The following is a 25,454-nucleotide window of genomic DNA, read 5'->3' on the forward strand; positions in this document are numbered from 1 at the left end:
TTTTTTTCGTTCTTTGCCTCCAATAGGCGAGGGGTATGTATCTTAATTCATAAATCATCACCATTTAAGGCTGAAAAATTTATCTAGGATACTGGACAGGATATTATTTGGTAAGAGCATCACTCTAATTGTATGACAGAGTATATAGAGATCTTGGATGGCAGCAATCGCTTCAGGGTGTCGGGTCAGGGCACTGTTGTAATGCGAGTGCGAGACAGAGTCCTTTAATACAGTTAAAGCTGTTTATCGGGGGGGTTTTTTTGAGAGTGTGTGGTTTATCTTAAGTGACGCACACATTAATGATCAGTCAGGTGGTCTGTGTCTGTGCACTGATATGCACATATGTGGTGCATTCAAGGACCCGGAGACTGTGGGAATTTCCATGTGCAGCATAAGCTTTTGTACAGCTGCCCCCAAATTTGGTGTGCAAATTTGATATGGACGGATAGCCTCACTATGTCTTGGTAGCATCCTGAGGTAGAGCTGGTAGTCTGATGAGTTGCACCACTGGGCAAGTATAGGTCCGGTCCTTGACTTGGATGACTGCAGTCCAAACCCGACCATCAGCCCCAGGTATGATGGTATTCAGGGTAGATCACTTGTGGCAGAGAGCTGTCTAGCCACCCCATCAACAAGGAGTTGGGTGTAACAGGATCTGGGTCTGCCATGTCTGTGGAGACGTAACCCAAAGGCCTGGAGTTGAGGATGCTCTCTACCTCGAGCAAGACGGTCCTCAACACCTCCTCTGACACTTTGAGCTCCCAATGTGGTGCGCAGGGCTGCCTCCACAGATCGCACCTCTCTTTCCCAAGATCCACCAAATGAGGAGCATTAGGGGGATTGAAGTGGAACCGGATCTGCTCTGCCGCCAGTTGTTCTTGAAGAGTTGGTTCCATGGCTTTGAATGCTTCATGCAATTCTTTACTCCCACCCTTAAAGTTTGTGCCTTGATCCGAAAGCAGCTCAAAAAGCTTTCCTCGATAAGCTATAAATCTTTGGAGCGACATCAGGAAGGAATCGGCATCTATGTTCACCATCAGATCTAGGTGGACTGCCCAAGTGGTAAGACACTTGAAAAGGATGCCCCACCTCTTCTCATTGCGTCGTCCTACTTTGATGAGTATAGGGCTGAAACAGTCAATCCCAGTTGAGTAAAAGGCAGGCTGGAAGAGCCTCAAAGTAGAGGGTGGCAAATCTGCCATTCTTGGGACTTCTGGTTGGCCTAGCCACTTCTTACATTCAGGACAGTGGCGTCATGTCTCCTAACTGCTTCTCTGCCCTTCAATATCCAGTACTTCCTGTGCAGCTAGGCAAAGACACATTCAGCTCCAGGATGGTGCAGCTGATCATCACAATGCTGGATTAGATGCTTAATGACTGGGTGAGAGGGGTCTAGGAGTATTGGATGCAGAACTTCAGGGCCCGGGCTGTCACACCTGCGGAGTCTACCTCCTACTCTAATCAGGTCAGAGGACTTGTCGTACTCAGGAGCAAGTAGTCTGCTAAGTAGTCTGCTAAGTAGTCTGCTACTGGATGGGATGGCCTTTCCTGATTTAAGTTGTGCAGATTCTCCCGGAAAGTTCTCCATCTGGGCATGTCTTAAGAGGGCCAGCTCTGCCTTTTGAAAGACGGCAGCGGCAGGATGGTCAGTGCTGCTGGCCGCCCCGAACAGCAACTGTGTGGTTGCTTTCAGGAGTTTCTGGTAAGTGCTGAACTGTTGGATGTCAGGTATTGCTGGACTAGTTGACCCTACCAACAGGCCGCAGAACTCTGTCTTCCTCAGCTCCTCTACTTCCTCTGGAGGTTCTCCCACTGGTGTCTTCGGCCATTGGTTGAACTGCAGCTTAAGAAAGGGTGGCCCCCGACTCCAGTAATTCTCTCCAGCAAGATGAGCCAGTGTCTTCCCTCTTGTGATGTCGTCGGCAGGATTTGTCCCTGAGTCGATATAATGCCAGGATGTTGGGTCAGAGAGCTCTTGTATCTCTGCAACTCTGGTACCTACAAATACTTTATAACGGCATGAGTCTGAATGGAGCCAGTTGAGTACTGTAGTTGAGTCTGTCCAATACGCCACCTCCGGGATGTCTAGAGTGAGCTCCTTTCTCAAGATTGAAGCCAACTGTGCTCCTGTTAGAGCTCCGCACAGTTCCAGCCTGGGGATTGAGGGTTGCTTCTTGGGTGCCACTCTTGACCTTGCAGCCAAGAAGGCCACATAGACTTGTCCTTCACCTCTGTCAGTGCGTAGATCAGCTACAGACCCATATGCACATTCTGAAGCATCACAAAACACATGAATACTGTGAATGCTATTGCTGCAATCCAAGCATGGGTTGGTGTCGCACCTTGGCAACGTTAATTGTGACAGCTGGGACAGTTCACTTTCCCACAAATGCCAGGCTTGGAGCAGGTCCTCTGGTAAGTGGGGGTTGTCCCATCCTCTTTTCTTGTTCCAGAGGTGTTGCACAATGACCTTGGCTCTGGTCGTGTATGGGATAAGGAACCCAAGAGGGTTGCACTGGTGGGCAAGTAGTCGATAGATGTTTTGCATGGTCGGCTCCGGACTTTTGCTCTGGTGATGCTTGTATCGAAGTGTATCAGACTTGCAATGCCATTTGAGTCCTAGAGTGTCTTCTTGAGGATCAGCTGACTCTTGGGAGAACCAGAGTACACTGCTCTCTGACCGGGACTCTACAGGTGAGTGGCCAATGACTGCAGGGATATTACTAGCCCATTGCCGCAGTTCAAATCAGCCATCCATGAGAGGAGACTGCAGGTGGTCCACCAACTTCTTAGCCTGCACTTCCGAGGGGAGACTCTGCAAACAGTTGTCAACGTAGAAATTACATTCCACGGACAAACGGACACCCTTTTCCAGCTCGGTGTGCTTCAGAACATGGGACTGAAGTACAAAGATGGCGCAACATGGGCTGCATGTAGTGCCAAAGGGGAGCACCTGCCATTTGCAGACAGTAGGTTTCTCATCTACTTTCATGTCTCGCCATAGGAAGCAGAGACAAGGTTTATCTTCATCCAGTAGAGGGACCTGATGGAAAATCCACTTCACATCACTACTGATGGCGTCTGGGTGTTCCCTGAAACTAAGGAGGACTCCCAACAGACTGGTTCCCAGTGTGGGCCCTGGCAGGAGGTGGTCATTCAGGCTCTGACCCTCAAATGTGAAGGAGCAATTGAAGACTATCCTGTCTTTGCCATTGTGGTGCACCATGTGGTGTGGGATGAACCACGAACGGTTGCTCTTTGCAGCCTCTGCAGGTGACACGGGTGTGACATCGAGAAGTTTGTGAATCTCCTTGGAGTAAGCTGCTGCCCTGTCTGGTTCTCTGGCAAGCCGCCTCTCTGTCCCACATAGCTGAGCCAAGACTGCCCCCTGTGTAGCATGGAGTTAGGGAAGATTCTCCTTTGGGGTGGCGTATTGTTTCACTTCGTCCACTGTAACCCTGATTGTCTTCTCTTCAAGCCTTTGGATGGCCTTGGCATCTCGTCTGGACCTGGTAATGAGCCGCTCACTACAATATAGCAAGGTATCCATTTGCCTTAGTCTCTCAAACTTGGCTGAAGAGCCTGGCTTCTGGGGAGGCACAGGAAGTGAAAAGGCACTGCTGTGGCGTTAACCGGTGGCGCAGGAATCTTGAGGGCCCTTGTAGAGTCCACCCGAGTCTGGTGCACACAGCTGCAGGTCGTACAGGGTGACCTGAGCGTACTGGGTCCACTGGAGTGATAATATGTGGATTATCTGACCCGATGAGCAGCAGTGGCTGTTCCTCCCTTATGTCCGTCAGTGGCAGGTCCTTGAGATGACGGTACCTCTCCTGTAGGGCTTTGACTGGGTAAGTATGGCGGGCGAGGCCGAGTTCCCCCACAGTGAAGGCTCTGTGGATCTGGAAGGACTTGCCAGGATGGGATGCAGGAGCCACAGAGATTGACACAGTGGCACCATGGGTTATACAAATTTCTTGTCGGACAATATGGAGTGCTAGGTCCTCAGGTTCCCCTTGAAGCCCCAAGCCATCAAATGCCTCATGTAAGAGTATCGTACCATCGCAACCATCGTCCAATATAGTGTAGGTCTCAATCAACTTGGTACCACTCTTAAGGATGACACGACTCAACTTGAGTAGAACCTGGCTACTGCCTGTTGGTCGATCTACATCAAGTGTCTCGAAGGTGGAGCTTACCAAGCAGGTGCTTTCTTCAGTCTGGGCTTACCAGATGCTGGTGCAGTATGGCTGGTATTGACTTCATGAAGAACCTCAAGGTGGCGTCGTACACACTGTTTGCACTTGGCTTTGAGGTTACACTTAGCTGCCTGATACACACAGCCGCATCTCCAGCACCTCTTGTTCACCTTGATCCACTCTGTCTTCTGTTCATTTGACAAGAGTTTGAAGTTACTGCACTGATTCAAGTAGAGCTGCACAGTGTCACAGAACGGGCAGTACTTCTTTGGTTTCTCCTGTGTGACAGTCGTGTCTTTCTCTGACTTTCCTTTCTGTTCACCTTCATGGAGAATAGTTGTAAGTCTTATGAGACTTGCCCTCAAAACGCCTCTCCTTCCGTGGAGTTGGTTTCTCCCTGTCTAAGTTGTCACAATACTGGTCTCCAATCGCCTGGACATGCACCTCATACTCAAGCCACTCAGCTAGGTCGAGCAGTGGTGGTATAGGAGTGCGAATGGGATTCACAAATCTCTGGAAGTTGGCTCTTAGATCGTATGGCAACTTAGCTAAAAGGCCAGATACATGTGAGCCGCACCTCAACTCCGCCCGATCCTGTTCTCCCAACTGGTGCAACATGCCCACTGGTGCACGGACTTGGAGCGCGAATGACTTGAAGGCTCTAATATCACCGCCCCTGATGCTAGGTCCATCCATCTATTTGGTGATCCGCTTTAAGGATAAATGTTGAGGTTGACCGTACATCTCAATGAGTGCTCTCATGGTGTCACTAAATGGGAATGAACTGTTACTGTAGGAATCTGCAATGAGCAGTGCTTCTTCACACCTAAGGTGATCTGTCAATATCTGGAACTTGAAATGTTCTGGAGCGTCAAGTGGGAGTATGTTGTCTAGAGCTAACTTCAATCTTGCAAACTCACATGAGTCTTCATGCATGAGGTCGGGAATTGTTGGTTGAGGTCCACGATAAGTCTCTGCTGGTGGGGGGCTGGTAAGAGGGGGTGGAGTCTGAGGCCATTCATCTGGTTGCAGCAATCAGGTGGATAATCACCACCAGGGTAGCGGTTATCCCAGTGCCGGTACTGATCAATATGACCATAATGGCCATATCCAGGAGCCGAACAGTAGTGACTGTCAGGATAACTTTGTCGATCAGGGAAAGGATACATGTGATCTTGTCTGTAGTAGTTATCATCATAGCGGGCTCTCAGACTAGGCGGTCTATGAGATCTGGCAGCCTGACTGTAGCTGCTCTCATGATGATCATAACCATCATCAACCTGGGGATGACACCTGCTATCAGGCTGTTTGACTGTAGCACTATGATGAGGGCGATGACTGTCCATAGGCTGACTGGAAACAGCACCAGGTGTAGGGCATGGGGTGCGTTGTTCTTGATAGAGCTGCTGTGACTGTCCCCTAACAGTGGAGGGAACTTCTCCCCCTTTGTAGTGTGCGAGGGGAGGTCTTGAGATTGAGGGGATGACTCACCAGAAGACGATGGTGACTGTGCTGCGCTCTGACTGTACAACCCTGTTCTCTTTAGACTGTGAGTTAGCTCCTCGATCAGGCCATGGTGAGTATCCTGTGGGTGTAGAGACTTATTACTGATTTGCACCTGTGGGGCACTTTCATGCTGATGTGGGTCCTCATGATCGCTAGATGGCACCCGCTTAATAGGATGCGCAGGTGTGGATGTCTCATCCTCACGCAGTCTGGACTGTGGCATGGTGTGCTGTGAAGCTAGTACAGGAGAGCTTGAGAGGACTTCTGTAAGGCTTTGAACATCTCGTCGCAGTTGGTCATGTTCCTCTCTCATATTACGAATGTACTGAAGAACCTCAGGAGAAGTAGTCCGTCTGACCTGCTCATCATATGGGAGGCGGTGCTTAGCGGGGTTACCCACCTCATAGTCCTGGAGATATTATGGCTGTTGGCTGCGTCTGTGCGGTCGATCAGACTCTCTGTATGCATCTCTCTCTTACATGCTGAACACGTAAGGCTGAAGCAGTTGCTTGGATCCGGCTCGAAGGACCAAAAATTGTATGACAGACTATATAGAGATCTTGGGTGGCAGCAATCGCTTTAGGGTGTTGGGTCAGGACACTGTTGTGATGCGAGTGACTTAATAAGAGGCAGCGTCCTTTAATAAAATTAAAGCTGTTGATTGGCTTTTTTGAGAGTGTGTGGTTTATCTTAAGTGACGCACAGACTATTGATCAGTCAGCCGGTCTGTGTCTCTGCACCGATATGCACATATGTGGTGCGTTCAAGGACCCAGAGACCGTGGAAATTTCCATGTGCAGCATAAGCTTTTGTACACTAATGAATATATGCTATCCCCCTAACCACCCAACAGAGCTAATAACAAAGGCTGTTACAGAGTTTGAAGAGGTAGAATGTGAACAGGCAATAATGGGGGGGAGACTTTAACTGCCTCTTGGACCCTCGAATGGATAAGTCATCTTTAGAGAAACGGCCCCTCACCAAAAGAGCCAGGGCAGTGCTGGGATTATGTGAGGAGATGGCATACTTAGATATTTGGAGGACCACTCACCCGGGAGAGAAGGATTTGACCTTTTACTCAAGTGTCCGTAAAAGTGGCTCAAGAATAGATAATTTCGTTATTCCTAAATCTAATCTCAGTCTGGTAACCTCTCGCTCTATCGTAAATATTACAATCTCAGACCATGGTCCTGTATTCCTCCAGCTTCTCCTTGAAGGAAGTATTCCTTCCACTAAGATGTGGAAATTTGACTCTGTTATTTGGTGACCCAAACTTTATTTCTTATTTTAACTCTGAACTGAAGATATTTTATAAAATCAACAACACGTCTGACGTCTCTCCCTCTACCCTTTGGGTAGCAAAGCGTACACTAGGGGCTTAATAATATCTTATGTGAAAACTAAAAGAAGTAAAGCGCTTCAGCTTCAGAGGGAGTTAGAAACTAAGTTGTCAGAGGCTCAGACATGGTACACCAAATATCTAAGTATCCCATCTCCTCACATAATCCCAGCACTGCCCTGGCTCTTTTGGTGAGGGGCCGTTTCTCTAAAGATGATTTATCCATTCGAGGGTCCAAGAGGCAGTTAAAGTCTCCCCCCCATTATTGCCTGTTCACATTCTACCTCTTCAATTTTGAAACAATGTTGGCTGTCAAAGCCTCTTTAAATACCTTGGTTATGCATAAAGCTGAACAGAGTATCAGACCGGTAAGACAGAGACTATATGAACTCGGAAATAAACCTAATAAATATCTGGCTAGGTTGTTCAATAAGAAATCTGACTCACATTGTATATTACTATACTCACTTATATGAGAGCAACCAGCCTGTGCCAAATCAGAAGTTCTCTGACTGATTCTTGTCTAATTTGGCCCAACCTGAGCTCAAAGATCTACAGAGAGAAACACTTAATGGACCGATAACAGAGCAGGAGGTTAAGTCTGCTCTACACTCTCTTCAAGCAGGTAAAGCACCAGGCCCGGATGGATTTAGTTGTGAATTTTATAAAGAATTTAACTCATTACTTATACAACCCTCGCTCAGTATGTTTCATGACTCGCTGAAAAGTATATCTCTTCAAAGGTCATTAACGGAGGCCAATATTAGCCTTATATTGAAGAAAGGAAAGGCTGAGGATGAATGTGCATCTTAAAGGCCTAAAAGTTTGTTAAACACAGATCTTAAGTTGTTGTCCAAGACCCTCGCTAGGTGTCTGGAGACAGTCTTGCGTTGTATTATCAATAATGACCAAACAGGATTTATTACTGGGAGAAAATCATGTAATAATATGAGGAGGCTTCTCAATGTTATCCAGCTGTCCCAATCTATGAAACTTGACTGTGTAGTTGTTAGTCTGGACGCAGAGAAGGCCTTTGATCGGGTCAAATGGCCATATCTCTTGTCTACTTTGGAGACACTAGGCCTAGGTGAAGCATTCCTTAGCTGGGTGAAACTATTATATGACAACCCATTATCAGCTGTACTAGCGAATGGCAAGAGATCACCTTATTTCAAGCTGGGTTGGGGTACTAGACAGGGGTGCCCTCTGTCCCCTTTACTGTTCGAAATTACTAATGAGCCTTTAGCAGAGGCTATCAGGCATCTCAGATATCTCAGTTGGTGAATAAAACTCACAAAGTATCTTTGTATGCTGATGATGGTATCCTGTTTCTCGCCAGAAGTTTCAATACCAGCAGTGCTAGACCTGTTTGGTTGCATCAGTCAATTTTCAGGTTACAAAATTCATTTTTCAAAATCAGGAGCACTTCCTTTAGGTGGTCTGTACCATACAAATATATCACCCCCTCTATTTTTCCCATACAGATGGACACCACAGGGCTTTACTTATTTAGGTATTGCAATAACTCCTTTCCTTCACCAATTATATGCAGCCAGACTTACAAAGCCTAAAGAAAAAGGCGGCCTATCAGTTTCTGACATCAGGCTGTACCAGCTGGCCTCACATTGCTGACTGGATCCAAAAAGATAATGAATCTACATGGCTGGACTTAGAGTCCTCCAAGGTTGGCTATCCCCTGTGTGGTCTCCTGTTTGCTTCAGATCAAAAAAAGTTTAAAAACTCTGTCGGATAAACTCTGTCTGGGTCTTGGATATCAGGCACTTCTTAAATATGACAAGGGTAAACCGGCTTTCACAAGCAGAGATTGTGCCTCGCTCTAGCAAGTCCTCATCATCAGAGTCAACAAGCTCTCATTTAGGAAGCTCTAACATGTAAAACATTGTATTATCATGAGTCCAATACAATATTCACGCTTGTCTGTGAATCACTGAGGGCGACAACAAACAACGTGTACCATGTATTTGGCCCACCACTAATCTCGATGTTTTAGCTTTGGCATATCTAATGTTACCACAGCCAGTTGCTGCTAGCTAAACAGCAATGAGTTATAACATCAAAATGCACTTTTAAAACAATTTCTGAATGCTAACAAAGCTTGCTTGGCAGCTACCAGTGCTAGCAATGGCTATGTTGGTTGTTTAGGTTCAACATGATAATATGAGGTGTTTACTTACACGTGAATGAGACACGAGGTAGTGCTTTGTAGTTGGATGTTGTGATCAATGATGCACTGATATTTTTCCTCACGCCGCTTGTGAGGACTCAAACTCCGTCGGTGGTATTAAACAGGTGTCGGACAGTGGCATTCATGGTTTAGAGGGAGCAGCTTTGGAAAGAGGCCAGAATGCAGGGGGCAGGGTTTCGTGGCTGGATACTTTCAAAATCTAGCCAGGGCTTGACGGTTCTTTCCAACTTAGCAACCCCAACCCCAAGTCCCATTCGTATGCTCAAGATTGTGTGTATGTACATCTTACCTGAGTGCTTTCTTGCGTTTTTTGTCCTCTGCTTTCTCTTTCTGTGCCAAAGTCAGAGACTCAGCTTCTGCCAAATTATCAACAGCAATGGCCAGGAACACATTTAGAAGGATGACTTAGTGACTGGGGAGTCAAAGATTATGACAGTGATTTGAATTGATTTTAAATTGTCATGGTTGGAGTTCAGTGCTGATAAAACATAGGCATATACATACACTCACATAAACACAAGCACATGAAGGATACAATTTCCACAGACAAAAAGAATGATGAAGTAGATGCTGACGAGGATACCAGGCATGCTTGGTCCTCCATGAGCCATGACGCCATCATACATGACAGCATTCCAGTCCTCACCTGTCAGGATCTGAGACAAATAAAATGCACACATCAGTGCTATAAGCATATTTATTGTACTTAATAGTTTAAATTGCATTATTTAAAACACTAAGCATTTTCATGACAATCTCAATTTAACCTTTCATCATATTTGCTCGCATCAGTATGAAAGAGTTATGGAAATCAGAATTAAACCCTGACAGCTGCTGAGGACTCTGCCTCCATACAAGGCGCACATGCTCAACCAGGCCAGCTGTTATGAGCTGTGTGTCCTACACACGGGGATTAACAGTAAAGGCTACAGAATTCTATTTTTTTTTTAAATCTCAGAACCAGGGGCAAGATGCATAAAACCCTGTCTGCATTTACAACTGACCTGTTTACACAGACAAAGACAAATAACCAGGATGGTAGGCATGTAATTACGGTGGAATTTCAAGTGGGACCAGCGACTCATTTTTAAATCAAAAGCTCCCAGAACAAAGACAGATTGCCTCCAATGGGAGATTGATTGCCTCTCATTTATTTCAGCACAAGGGAGCAGTAAGTATTATATAACGTTGCATCTATACACACATCTTAAATCATAGTCATGTTGTCATGTTGCTGCTGTGGTAGCCTTGTTGTTTTTATCTTTCTCTGTTCTGCCTTTCCTCCTTCTCTGTCTGTGTGTGTGTGTGTGTGTGTGTCTGTGGGTGTGGCAGCAGCAGAGTGGCACCCCTGAGTCAGATCAACTCATCACCTGGCTTTATCTACCTGGTCTCTCTACCATTACTATTTTATATGTTATTATTATTATATCATTACGTCCCATCCAATGACTTCTGAGTGCTGCTATTCAGTGTTTTCTGTGGGTTTTGCCTTTATGCTTATGTCCTTGTCTTTGTTGGCTCAGAAATCTCCAGCTCTGTTCTGCTTTGTTTCTTGCTTGCCTGCTTTTGCTGAGTTCCTCCACGCCGGCTCCAATCAACTCTGCCTGCCTGCCTGCCTGTCTGTCTGCCTGCATGCAGCGGTCATCTCATCTACATTACCCTCTGGAGGGCACTAGTTTGTACCACTGAATCCGAAACTCACAACTTCCTGTCTCAGTTCCCTGCATTTGGGTCCAAACAAATACCCCCACCGTAACACATTTAATCATTTCACAGCACAAATTCCAACTTACTTGTGGAGTTTATAGTGATCATGTCTCAAAATATTTAAAAAGCATAAACCACATGCCAGCTTAGCTTGTGTTTTGTGCACAAAACTCAAAGCTTTTATTATGATTCAGGCATCACTACGTGACATGACTCTAAAATTCCTGCTAATTATGCAAAATACAAAAAGTACCTGATAGTGACAGGAGGGACTGGATCCTATCAAATAGGTGCCCATCCAGATCTCGGAGGTCCCAACACAAGTTAACCCCAGCACAAGATTTAACTGAGTACAAGTGAAACATAACTTTAGACAAAAATATGTCTGTTGCGTTCCCCCTGCAGAACCTAGCCATGGGACTAGTGTCCCACTAGTAACATGCTGTAATCAGCCTATGAACAGTGGTTTATGCCTTCACTTTTTATTTTTGGCACCCCTGTGGTCTGCAACCCTAACACTAAACACACCACCCTCATTCCAATGAATAGGAGGAACTGCGATTTTGTTGCAGTGCTTGATATGATCTTAATATTTCCAAGCCACCCTAGAGAGGACAGGCTGCTTGTTTCCATAATCTCGTTCTTTTGGTCATTAGCCACAGCCAAAGTGAGGGTTGACATGTAGATTGACTTATAAACTGAAAGCTTTCAGCTTTGTTTTTTCTTCACTACAATGGTCAGGCACAATGCCTGTAGTACTGCTGACGCTGCACCAAACCAGTTGTCTATCTCACTTTACCTTCACTCATTAACAGGACTCTGATATACTTAAACCCAAGCTTAGGGCACTACCAGCTCAACTACCAGCCAGAGGCAGGGGTGGACTGGGACAAAAAATCAGCCCTGCCATTTTTAGCTTAGACCGGCCCCTCATAATTAGCAGAGCGCAGCCGAAAAAGACCCATTACCTTTTTGCCTTTAGGCTTATTAGAAATTTACAGTTTATCATTACGTTAGAAGTCTATCAGATACCCATTGTGGAAAGCAAATAAGTAAATTTACTCAACACATAATTCTACCTCCTTAGGTATATTCTATTTCAAGCATAGTGTATCATCAAAATCCTAAATCTCAAAAGTTTAGCGTCCATTGTTAACTCCACCACTTTTGTCTGCTCTGTGTAGTTCAACTGATCCTTTTATCCTCATCTCAATATGTATTTTCTGAATTTCCCTGATATAGCAACTCAGTTCTAATTTTTCAGGTTAAAAGGTGCTCCCTCCTTTAAAAAGCTATAACATGCATTTGTATCAGGCTGAAAACAGGTTGCTTTATGAACTCATGCATATGGAGGCAAGTCTGTTCCATAATTTAAATCCAAAATGGATTAACAGAAATGCTTTTTCATTTTTAGAATTAGCTGCATTTTTTGACTAAAATGAGTAATAAATCATCCAAATTGCATTTTCATTTTCTTCTTCAAGCCTGCGCAAATGCACTAACATTTACTGAAATCGTAATGAACCCACTCTGACTGTGGATCAGACTGCAGTCTCACACCAGAACCATGAAACAAACGAGACTTCTCCAGTCATTATTACCAGTAATTAACTGAGGGTATCACAAAGGTATCCTTCCGAATTTTACCGCTGAACTTAGTACTTCCTAGACTACTTGCATGCATAATATGAAGTACTTTTACTGTGTACTTTTTGAGCAAACGTGTCAAAATCCTCAACAGAGGACTAGAATAAGGATATTTCGCCAAACTTTATATACTGCTGAACTAAGTACTTCCTAGAATGCATGCATAATATGAGGTACTTTTACTGTGTTCTTTATGAGTAAACATGTGTCAAAATCCTTAAGATTAAGTATTTTTGCCCAAATTTGATGTAGAAATTCACTTGTGACAGAGTATCATTAGGCTGTGGTATTGCTCCCTTTTTGTTAAGTAAAACCACGGCTGGCTTGACCGCAGTATATAAAGTGACCAGAGATTTTTTTGCCCCCCAATGCTTTATTGAAAACGTAATTAGCGACCAGAGATACCAGACTATTAGGGCTGTAAGGCGATTTAAAAAATGAATCAATTAATTACAGGATTTGTAATTAATTAATCTAATTAATTGCATGTTAATCTCATATCTGCTAAAGGTACCCAAATAAAGAATTTGAATTCTAGGACAATACAAAATGGTATTGCATGACTAATCAATTGAATACACTAAGAAGAGAAGATTTAAAATCCACATTTTTTTTGGTGAAGTGAGTTTCATGAATGAAATTTAAAAGAAAATGGTCAAGCACATCCCAGCAAACCAATTAGGCCAGGTGCATTATTCAAAAATGCAATACAAATACACTTCAATAAATGAAATTCAGAAATAAAATAAGGCTGAGTCTCAATTCAAAATGAGCACTGAAGCTGACTCAATACAGCAATTCAAAATGAATACCAAAGCTGACTAAATACGGCAATTCAAAATGAGTAGTAGAAGTGTAAGGCTGTGAACAGTGACATTTGTCTTCAAAATAAGAGCTTTACATTGCACCGCATTTAGAACTGGGTTCTAGGGGGGGTTTAATTTGAAAGTAGCGACCATCCTTAGCTTGCCAACACAACAACAAGCTAACGCAACCAAACAGCTACAGAGACCGAGGAGACGCTGCATCTCCTGGATCTCAGCGGCTGTCCAGTTGCTCATCTTAATGTCTGCGGATGAAGTCATGGACTGACTGCTGTAATCAGCTCTTTCTTGGTTTTAAAACTCCTCGGTTGTGGGTCGCATAACAGTGCAGGTCATTGACACCTCCACCCACCTCACTCAGAGGCCGGCACACCTCTGTCTCGTTTTTAGACATAGCAGGCGAGGCGGAAATGACAGTACACTCCGAGGCTGAAAATTGGTGGACCAAAATAGACCCCCAGTTTGCCGGCCTCTGTCTAAACCGCGGACTGAGCCGGGCAAAAGGACGGGCAAATTGGCGACTTGGTGCTCTGTCTAAAAACGGCTCATGTCTGTTGTCACGCTTCTTTGACTAGTGACGCAGGTGGGAGGTGACGAACACGTCCAGACAAGTTCCTGCTAGTGCTACCTTGACGTGCCACTGCCAAGTAGCCTACAGGTCATTCACTGGGCCAAATTTAAAATGCTCACACATTGAATTGCCACTCAGAATCTCAGAATTAATTGCGTTATTTTTTATAAGGCCTTCATTTGCAGTGTAATTAATTAATCTAATTAACGCGTTAAACTGACAACCCCAAAGATATACATATAGATATACATTGCACGTGCGCAAAGCCTCGCCACACAGCAGAAATGTACCGTGGGAAACAGCATAACAATAAGGGAAAATGTCAGTTAGATTAATTATTTCGTTTTGGTTTCCTTTTTTCTTAAATCATATTTTGGGCTGAAAATAGGAAAATAAACACCAGTTTTCAATGTTTGGTGCCTGCAGAAAAACAGCCGACCGGTGGGTTTTTAAGCCCGAACCTGACGCAGCCCGGCACACCCACATGAATTGTCTGCCGCCCCATCCCCTGTTTACACGGCCCGAGGCCGCGGGTCCGGTCAGGTTTGTCTCTACATCTCTACTCCACATGTAATAGAACTAAAGTTAACTCCATCGCCTCAAAGTCCCTGTATTATCCTAACGTTACTACCTGCTTACCGGTTGTACACTTTCCCTGTCAGTCAGCCTGCATCTCTGGCTGCTCCTCTCCCTGCCAGCTGCTGCTGTCTTCACCTTCAACCTGCCGGAGCGTTGCTATCACAGAGGATGTGCAGGCCACAGCAGCCCCTCCAGCGAACATGTCTGTGATTTTGCACATTTCTCCGCACCCAATTTCTTTCTCTTTGCGCTTAACACCTTGAAACTAGCAGAAGTTACAGGACATGGCGCAGAGAAGGGATGGGGACGCTGTCGTACTATACCCTGACTAGTTCAGTCTACTGTCTATATTGAAGATGGACCAATGGGCCGTCCCCTGTAAATTGTACACTTAGAAAAAAAAAAGGGGAGGGCTGAGAGATTTCATTGGATTAGCCCAGTGTACTTCAAGAAAATCAGCCAATGGGCCGTTGCAATAGATACAAATGATACAAGATACAAATTATAATATACTTTTTTGCTTAAATTATGACAGCCTGGCCCAAAAATGTGCATCTGCCCACTGGGCATTGCCCCGTTCACCAGATGGCCAGTCCATGCTTGCCCAGAGGGGCAATCCACTGTTTTCCAGTAGAGAACCATGGCCTCTGGCTTAGAGGTGCTGGCCCTCATCCAAACCACATCATACTTGGTTCATACACTGGTGGCAATATGCATGCGTCCATCTGTCTCATAAATACAGCTTGAGCATGCCAAAAGTGGTTGATTTTGGTGTCTTAGCGGAAGAAACAGCTGAGTTGATTAGGAGGTGGTCAATTTCTCTCTGAGGAAATGTCCTCACTTGTGCAGGGATTGCTGGAGGCAACTGGGTTGCACAGTGGGCTCCTCCAGTTCAAAAACTGGAGGAGCCCACTGACTATGGCCTGGCTGGAGATAAATCCATCGTTTGTGGATGCTCCCATTTAGTAACTGCTGCACACAAAAAAGCCGGAAATTGCTTCTGCAATCTAATGTGATGGAAAAGTGTCAGGCTGCACACTTGCAGCTGCTTTTAAACTCTTCTGACATCATTGCTGATCAACGGGAACTGCAGTACGTTCAGGTGCATTTTCAGCCAATGGAAAATCTGTGTGATTCTCACAACCAGGTGAGCAGACTTACACCCACTGTATTAGAAGGAGCGCTTCTGTAGATCATTCATCCCTACAGCCATCAGACTGTTTCACTCAAGCACTACCTGAACAATCACTTTCCACTCAGTAGTTTGTTTTTGTAAATATCTTATTGTTTTTTGTAAATATCTTGTTTTTCTATTTATTTTCTATTTAACTTTATGCATATTCTTCCAATTCTTTTTTCCTGTATTGTTGCACCTCGTGCTGTTATAACAAGTGAATTTTCCAATTATGGGATAAATAATGCCAATCTTCATCTTAATATTTAATAACTTTATTTACTGGTTTTACTACTTACAGATTCAGATTATTCTGTGTTTAGGCTTATCAGTTGTGACATGTAACCAATTTGATTGTGCTGTGGGTGTGACATTGAGTGAGACCACAGAGCAGTGACTATACAGATACGGATGATGCTTATAGGTAGGAAAAGGCACAAATGTATAATTACATCATACATATACATAATGTATACATCTAGCCACAGGTTTTCCTTCAGTGCAGTTGCTTATCCGTCCTATCCTTCAACCAGGCCTCGAAACCTCAGAGGTTTAAGAGTGCTTTATGTAGCCCACAGTTAACAATGGATGCCAAAAAGAAAAAAAAATGAAATCCTCTAATATATGGAACCTTCCATCAAAACTCTTATACCTGGAACACAGTGATGAGGGCCTGAGGGAAGCTATCAAAGGTGCTGCGGGGTTTCGGCTGGTTGGGAAAATTGAACTTCCCTCCAAACACCTGCATACCAAGCAGGGAGAAGATGACAATGAAGAGGAACAGGAGAAGCAGCAAGCAGGCAATGGAACGGACTGAGTTCAAGAGGGAAGCCACCAAATTACTGAGAGATGTCCAGTATCTAGGGTACACAAGACAGATTCAATAAATCATAAATCAATTAACCAAATCATTTTTTTCTAACCATAAATTAGGCTCAAACTGTTTGGGGGATTTTGTGAAAATATCATGGACTCAGCTGGACTTTACTTAGATTCAAATTAAATGTAATAGGTTAAAAGCAGATCCGTGTCAAATTGGTTTACTACTTCCTGGAGCCCAAGAAAGTCTTAAAGCAACATTTTGTAACTTTTTAAACTTTAAATATCAGCTTCAAAATCATTGTGATCGTACAGTGTCTGCAAACAGAGTGAATGGTCTCTCTGTCTATGTCACTCTGCCCAACATTTACTTCAGTGAGAGTAGGATCACAATGTTACATGCATGTCTACTTAATAGTTTATTACAAGATGTATTTTAGTTTATTAGTTTTGTTTCTACTTGACAAATACATTACATCTGAAAAATTGTTACAGACCTGAGATTTGTATTCCCTACAGTGATGATGCACCAGATGTCATTCCAATTTTTACATGATAGCAATAGCACAGGAAGTAACTCATTAATTGCAGCCACAGAGAACTCACTCCCTCCCTGTTCTCTTAACCTTACTAATCCTTAAATATTAAACGTACCCTTAAAATGTTGTGAAAATATAGGGTCTAATTGACAAGGTCCTTTCACATTACTAAACGTGCACTTTGAATAACAAAGTAAGTGTTTAATTTAAGTTCAGTAAAGTCTTCTGATTGAAATGAAGATGCTACACATCAAGGAGTCTACTTGCCAAAGTCTTTCTGTGGCAAAAAGTATGAGCGAATATTTGGTTTTGTAATCAAGTGTTGTGTTTTAATACTCTCAGTGAAGTCTTTCTGGGGAGTTAGTGATCAGATCAGTGAAGGATAATAACCAATTTATTAACATAATAGCTAAACTTTAAGAATGCTAACTAACCTGGTGACTTTGAGGAGGCGAAGCAGGCGTATGCAGCGCAGCACAGAGATGCCCATGACTGACATGACGCCCATGTGGACAAGGATGAGTTCAATGATGCCAGTAGACACCACGAAGCAGTCAAAGCGATTGAAGAGAGACATGAAATATGAGGGCAATCCAAGGGCATACATCTTCATGAACATCTCAAGGGCAAACATGGACAACAGCAGCTTATTGGCATTGTCTGTTGATGGTGGATGGGCGCGGTGGATGTGGGCCAAACAGCATGAGGAGGAAGAGAAGAGAGAAGAAAACAAAACAAAAAAAACATTGGAGACAGTTTTTTAATTGTGCTTAGTTTGGAGCATACACACACACGGACACACACAAATATTTGACATGTTTTAAGTGGTTAATAAAAAATATATTTCATTTTAAAAACTGTTAAGAAAGTGAAGACTGCCTCAGGCTAAAAAGTAGATCCAGGGCTGTCCTGATCTGTGTCTAACTAATTAATTGACGAATAGCGATTACTTCCAAAGGCATATTGGACCATGTGGTGGAGGGATAGAAAGAAGTCCTCAGAGGGTGGGGGGTCAACAATATGATAGAAAAGGTTAATACACACACAAGAACAGTACAGATACAGTACAGTGTCCAGTAGGTGGCACTATGGATATGACACAGTATTGACGCATGTGTGATGAATTTGGTGTACATGGTAAATTGTATGTTGAAGTTATAAGGACTTGATGCTTCATGGTGAAGCATGAAAATGGTCCACACCATGACACCCACCATATATGACATAGGCGAAAGCTTTGTTGTTCAAGGTCTGAGGATGATACTGAGAGAATTGGAATTCTGTGGTGTTCAATCTGTGGGAGGATTGCGTTAAAATAGGAATAGGCAAGGAAATGGATCAAAATGGAGGTGAAATGGGAACTTTAAATCAAAATGGCCAACTTCCCGTTGGAGTGACAGTTTGGTACACTGATGTTTTTTGTGTGTCTGGACATGATACATACAAAATGTCATTCATGGATGTGCATGTAGGAGGCTGGGCTTGGATTTTTAATATTCCAGGGGGCGCCATAGAGTCCCTTGGTAAAACCTTTCATCAGCTATCGTCAGGACGTCACTTGCAATAATTGTACCAAGTTTTGTGTCAATCCGACCACCCGATGTGGAGATCTAAAATACTTCAATTTAAAGAGTGCCACCTGGTGGTAATTGGCCAAAATTTTGCACAGAGCCTTAGGGGCTCATAGGGAAGCCAAAACCTGAGCTTTATGTCATTCGGATAACGTGGAGATAAGCAACACTTCCTGTTTTGAACCAAATCTGCAGGAAGTTGTTATTTAATAACTTTAGTATTGTTTGAAATATTTAAATTATTTTAATAAGTTTTGTCAAGAGGGTCGACAGATGCTGTGTGCAAAGTTTCATGCAAATCGGTGAACTTGCCTGGGAGGAGTTCAAAAAAGTAGTTTGCAACATTTACTAAAAAAAAACGGAGGCAGAAATGGGCATGGCCTATATCACAAGACTCAACACAATTCAGAGAATGCGTGGCTAAGGTGAGCTGGCGACTTGTCCATGGAGTACTCTGCCCTCACCCAGAGACAGCTGGGATTGGCTCCAGCAAAAGCCCCCGCGACCCCATAAAAGGGATAAAGTGGTTACAGACAATGGATGGATGGTCCTTGAGCAGTTAAACATTTTCTGTGTTTTTTCCTATTTGCAAGTTTTTTACTAATTTACTTGTGAATTGTGACAGCTTCCATTAGGCTAGGTGTTTAAATATGAAAAGAAACAAACTCACATTTACTTATGTGGTTTGATAAGGCAGTCAGGTGTCTGCATCCGAACCAATAATAATGGCATGCTTTCATGCTTCAGCGAAATCTGGTAACCCTGCAAAGTTGTCTGTATCAGCAGCAGATCCTCTGCAGGGATAGCAAAATGCAGACTCTGCCTTAATCAGGTATGTAAGTCAAATTGCACTGCTGCTTGTGATGCCTTGCTATGCACTAGTGACAAAGCAACAAGCCTTAAGCACTGTCCATTCCTCACTGCAACTCTCCTCTGAGGATCCAGGCCCAGCAGTTTATTTCAAGAAACATCTAATATCCATTATAATTACATCAGTCAGCAAAGAGGTGGTATTTAGCCTCTGAATTAATCATGGGTGTGTTTTGGGCATAACATGAATCAAACCAATCCAAGTTTTGTTTCCAATTCCGTTCATGAGCCAGTTGCACTAGGACCTGGCACAGTTACTACTAAACAGTGGAACTTGTCTTTGCTGAGGGACAGGGATTTGGTCCTCGGCTGCTGGACCCTCTGCCCGCTATTTCACAACAATCAGTCCCATCAACAACTCTGCATGCATATGAAAAAATACACTGATATTTAACTGAGGAGGATTAACTGATTTAATGAGGAAAATGTTAATTTCATTAAAATATATTACACAATACATTATCTGCTTTCCAGCAGCAGAGACATTTTGTGTACTTCTACATTAACATGTGCACAGGAGGGTCAGCTGATAAACTTAATTGATTATTTAAAATGTCTGACTCGTTTCCTTTGGAGAGTTTATGACTACAGCTTTTAGTGTTCATTAACTGTGCCATATTTGTTACAGAGACATTATTACTTGCATTGGAATGTTTAAAATAACTTAAATCAGCCTCTAAAATCATAAATACACTGTGTGAACCTGCCTGTGTAGATGCATCCTGCTATCTGAATAATGTCCCGGGGAGCACAAGTGGGCGCAAGTACGTTTGCTATGTTCAGGTAATGGGCGCTGGGCGTTGAAATAACAACTGTGTCAATCTGAAACTAGCAACGACAATACGGTGCAATGTGCACCGCTTTGAACCAAGCGTAAATAGCCCTCAGTGTTAAGATATGGGACCTTTAGATCTTTTTACATTCAATGTTTTCTTTGTTGTTAATTATCGTTTGTGGCCTGCCTTTTTCCAGGTCACCATGGTGGAGAGAAGGCCATGTGACTTGGGCACCACTTGGTGCCTCTGCCTTCTAAGTTGTCCTCTTGGATCTACACTCTTAACATAGATTGTATTACATTTATTTGTAAAAGTTATTCTGCCAATGCAACTTGTAAACTATTATGAAACTATTTGTTGTTTTATTCTGTAAATGTTGCATTGCGTGTTTGTCCGTCCTTGAGTTTCGTCTATTTTTTTTCTCTCCCTGTTAAAGTTTTTTTCAATATGGCAACTTTAGTACAAGGTATGTAGTTCACTGTTCAGATTCTCACTGAGAAATATATGTTCTGTGATTGTACTGCATATGTTGCAGAAATATGTATGCTTGTATGTATGGGTGTGAGCAGATGTGTGGATGCATAGATATTTTACATGTACATTGTCTTATTTTTGTAGTCTTTACTCTAGTTATATTTATATATTATTTTTGTAGTCTTCACTCTAGTTTTATTCATATATTATGTATGTTTAAACTCAAGTAGTGAGTCTAAATTATGCTGTACACACTACTACACTAATACAATATAGCATCTAAATCTTACACATTGTCTTTAACAACACAATTATTGTTTTTTTTTTCTCTCCACTATGTCAGCCTCATTTGACAGTCCAGCAGCCATCTTGAATCCTGCAATTGGTGTCATGACACTTGCTTTCAGACCTGTAATGATATCAATTTATTTAATTTTTTCCACCGTTAAACACTTTTTTTTGGAAAGAATCATGTAACTAAGTCTTCTGATACAGCCAACTTTTTTCTGATGCCATGTTGTTGTTTGCTCTGCCTCTGCCATTGCTTCAGACCTCTCCACTGTTTACAGTCATCTGACTGCATCGACTGACTTATTTTTTCCTCTTTTCCCAATTACTCCCAAGAGTATTTGTATCATTCTATCTAAACCTGCTCCTGGCAAGATTGTCTCATTAAAAGGAAGTTGATAAATGTTAACTATCACATCACAAACATGGGATCAAATGCATTTAGGCATTTAGGAATGTCTGGTGTTTAATTCTCTGACCTTGCCAATTTGTGAGTCTCTGAGACTGCTTGTGGTGTTCCGTTGCGATGGCCAGTGTATTGAAGAGGACGAGCACAATCACCCACCAGTAGAACAGTCTGGACTTGACATAAACTCTGCATTTACGTCGTAACCAACGATTCCACTTACGGGCCAGCTTACTGCACAAATGGGAAAGAAAGACGAGATGATTTAGGAGAATGGTTAGTCAAGGCATTATGACTTTTTATTACTCTAACTCCATTACTCTTCCACCTCTTTTCTACCCTTTCCCCCTCATACTTCTAATGATTTCCAGGGGCACTAAAAAATTCCTCCACCATTTTTCCTCAAATAATGGCAGGGATCTCTATTCACCTCAACTGCAGATGGGAACCAGGCCTGGCCTTATTTGAAGGAGGCTATATTTCAGATTTCCTCATATGTATACTGTGTAAGCTACAACATATACACCCATCAGGCATCACATTATGACCACTGACAGGTGAAGTGAATAACACTGATTATCTCTTCATCATGGAATCTGTTAGTGAGTGGGATATACACTCACCGGCCACTTTATTAGGTTCACCTTGCTAGTACCGGGTTGGACCCCTTTTGCCTTCAGAACTGCCTTAATCCTTCGTGGCATAGATTTAACAAGGTGCTGGAAACATTCCTCAGAGAGTTTGGTCCTTACTGACATGATAGCATCATGCAGTTGCTGCAGATTTGTCGGCTACACATCCATGATGCAAATCTCCCGTTCCACCACATCCCAAAGGTGCTCTATTGGATTGAGATCCGGTGACTGTGGAGGCCATTTGAGTACAGTGAACTCATTGCCATGTTCAAGAAACCAGTCTGAGATGATTCGAGCTTTATGACCTGGCGCGTTATACTGCTGGAAGTAGCCATCAGTAGATGGGTACACTGTGGACATGGTCAGCAACAATACTCAAGTAGGCTGTGGCGTTGCAATGATGCTCAGTTGGTACTAAGGGGCCCAGAGTGTGCCAAGAAAATATCCCCCACACCATTACACCACCACCAGCAGCCTGAACCGTTGATACAAGGCAGGATGGATCCATGCTTTCATGTTGTTGACGCCAAATTCTGACCCTACCATCTGAATGTTGCAGCAGAAATCGAGACTCATCAGACCAGGCAATGTTTTTCCAATCTTCTATTGTCCAATTTCGGTGAGCCTGTGCGAATTGTAGCCTCAGTTTCCTGTTCTTAGCTGACAGGAGTGGCACCCGGTGTGGTCTTCTGCTGCTGTAGCCCATCTGCCGTCAAGGTTCGACGTGTTGTGCGTTCAGAGATGCTCTTCTGCATACCTTGATTGTAACGAGTGGTTATTTGAGTTACTGTTGCCTTTTTATCAGCTCGAACCAGTCTGGCCATTCTCCTCTGACCTCTGGCATCAACAAGGCATTTTCGCCCACAGAACTGCCACTCACTGGATATTTTCTCTTTTTCGGACCATTCTCTGTAAACTCTAGAGATGGTTGTGTGTGAAAATCCCAGGAGATCAGCAGTTCCTGAAATACTCAGACCAGCCCGTCTGGCAGCAACAACCATGCCACGTTCAAAGTCACTTAAATCATCTTTCTTCCCCATTCTGATGCTCGGTTTGAACTGCAGCAGATCATCTTGACCATGTCTACATGCCTAAATGCATTGAGTTGCTGCCATGTGATTGGCTAATTAGGAATTTGCGTTTAACGAGCAGTTGGACAGGTGTGCCTAATAAAGTGGCCGGTGAGTGTATTAGGCAGCAAGTGAATATGTTGTCCTCAAAGTGATGTATTAGAAGCAGGAAAAGCACAAGTAATTGAGCGAGTTTGACAATGACTAAATTATGATGGCTAGATGACTGGGTCAGAGCAAATATTGGGGGGTGTTCCTGGTCTGTAGTGGTCAGCATCTATCAAAAGTGGTCCAAGGGAGGTACAGTGGTGAACCGGCAACAAGGTCATAGGTGGCCAAGGCCCACTGATGCACGTGGGGAGCAAAGGCTAGCCCATGTGATCCAATCCAACAAACGAGCTACTGTTACTCAAATTGCTGAAGAAATTAATGCTGGTTCTGACAGAAAGGTGTCAGAACACATCAGTTTGTTGCGCATGGGGCTGCATGGCAGCAGTGCCAACAAAACTTGGCCTCCGAATTCCCTAGATCTCAATCCAATTGAGCATCTGTGGGATGCGCTGAACAAACAAGTCTGTCCCATGGAGGCCCCACCTTGCAACTTACAGGAGTTAAAGGATTTGCTGCTAACATCTTGGTACTAGATACCACATCACACCTTTAGGGGACTAGAGAAGTCCATGCCTTGACAGGTCAGGGCTGTTTTGGCAGCAAAAAGGGAACCTACACAATATTAAGCAGGTGGTCATAACGTTATGCCTGATCTGTGTATATTTGGCCATATTTTAGGGAAAAAGCATGCTTGTTGTCTGCTCCCATTTACCCTGTTCAATCTTTGTTATGCTGTTGAACTCAACTCTTCCTAAAGATATGAAAATGTTTACATTTAAAGCTTTCTGCTGTTTAGTGAACAGAATCTCTTACATTCTGAACAAGACTTTTAAATGTCACATTGGCTTATGTAAGTTTGTAACAACCCTATCAAAAATCTTCAACATAAGTGGTGAGCAGTGGCAGTGAGTGAGGATTTCATGTCACAAAGATGCTCTTCGAGCAAGTTCAAATCATGTTTTTAGAAATATAAAAAAATGCAACAATACAAAGCTGAAACACAAAGGCTACACAAAGTTCAAAACAGCCTGATGGGGCGTCAGCAACCCAGAAATAAGAAAGATGTTGACCTGGACGCCCGAGGCTAGAACTGGTGTGATATCAGCTGGGACCCCTGATGCCGGAACTGACTGGACGTTGGCTGGGGTCGTAGATAGGCTTGGTTCTGGGGCACTGGGCAGTGGAAAAGCAGCTGGGCAGCAGAGAAGATGAGCAGCTAGACAGCAGCAAGGATAAGCAGCTGAGCAGCAGTGAAGAACTATGTCAGCAGAAGCCATGCTTCTTTCTGGGGGACCTGATGGTGATTCCAGGGAAGGATATGGTGAAGCACTGTGCTTAGGTTTTGCCAGCTGGTCAGCCAGTTGGAAGGTACTGGGCTCCAGAGCGGAATGAGAGCAAGGAGGGGAATGTCAGGTAGCCTGGATGTGGTTGGGGACCTCACTTTGTTGAGGAAGTCCCCTAGTAGGGTATGTGGGTTCTACAGAAACCAGACTCTTGGGACCTGTTGGAGGTGTCACCAGTCTTAGTGACCATCAGCTCAGAAAGTGTTTTTGGCTGGTGGATAGCAGACCCTGGAGCTGACAGGAGACTAGCAGGTTGGTGGCTAGCTGAGGCTGGAAACCTGGGGCTGAGAACTGAATCCACGGGGTTAGCATGTCCATCAAAGTCTCTCTAAGAATAGCCACTCCAGATATTCAGAGTTTAGCCGCACCTTTAGCTTCCCTCACCCAGGGATTATAGTCCATTTTCATTTCAAAAATGGCAATGGCCATTATCTTCTCCACAGTGTCTGTGCAAAAATTTAAATGAAAGGACAGACTGTTCCTCATATCCTAGAATTGCACACTACTGTCTGCCGGCTTTGTTGTAAAAAATAAACAAAACTCACCTCTCCAGGTGCAGGCTTGTTGTGGGGCAGCCCTGTGAGTCGATTACCGAGTGCAGTAGAGTTCTGCAGCTCAGTGAATATCATTACAGTGGGACTCTACTGCACTTGGTAATCGACTCACAGGGCTTCCCCACAACAAGGAGGCTTCTTGGGTGGTGAGTTTTGTTTATCTTTTCCGACAAATCTGGCAAAGATATCAAATGTTTGATGCCTCGAAATATGTGCTGGGACCCTGTTTCTAATGTTGCTGATGTTTGG

The 25,454-nt window shown here is 43.7% G+C and overlaps 1 protein-coding gene across 2 annotated transcripts in view; it reads right to left on the bottom strand.

Annotated features, from left to right (window-relative positions):
- Positions 1-25,454, bottom strand: part of LOC119020797 (dihydropyridine-sensitive L-type skeletal muscle calcium channel subunit alpha-1-like) — a 115,866-nt gene that overhangs the window by 68,316 nt on the left and 22,096 nt on the right. For both annotated transcript variants that reach the window (XM_037100458.1, XM_037100459.1), the window contains 5 exons: positions 21,566-21,726; positions 17,542-17,767; positions 16,402-16,609; positions 9,783-9,903; positions 9,537-9,651 (listed from right to left, as the gene is read on the bottom strand). In XM_037100458.1, the coding sequence (XP_036956353.1) occupies positions 9,537-9,651; positions 9,783-9,903; positions 16,402-16,609; positions 17,542-17,767; positions 21,566-21,726 (831 nt within the window). The remainder of the gene's footprint in view (positions 1-9,536; positions 9,652-9,782; positions 9,904-16,401; positions 16,610-17,541; positions 17,768-21,565; positions 21,727-25,454) is intronic.

The sequence above is a fragment of the Acanthopagrus latus genome, chromosome 6, assembly GCF_904848185.1.
Source record: "Acanthopagrus latus isolate v.2019 chromosome 6, fAcaLat1.1, whole genome shotgun sequence".
NCBI lineage: Eukaryota > Metazoa > Chordata > Actinopteri > Spariformes > Sparidae > Acanthopagrus > Acanthopagrus latus.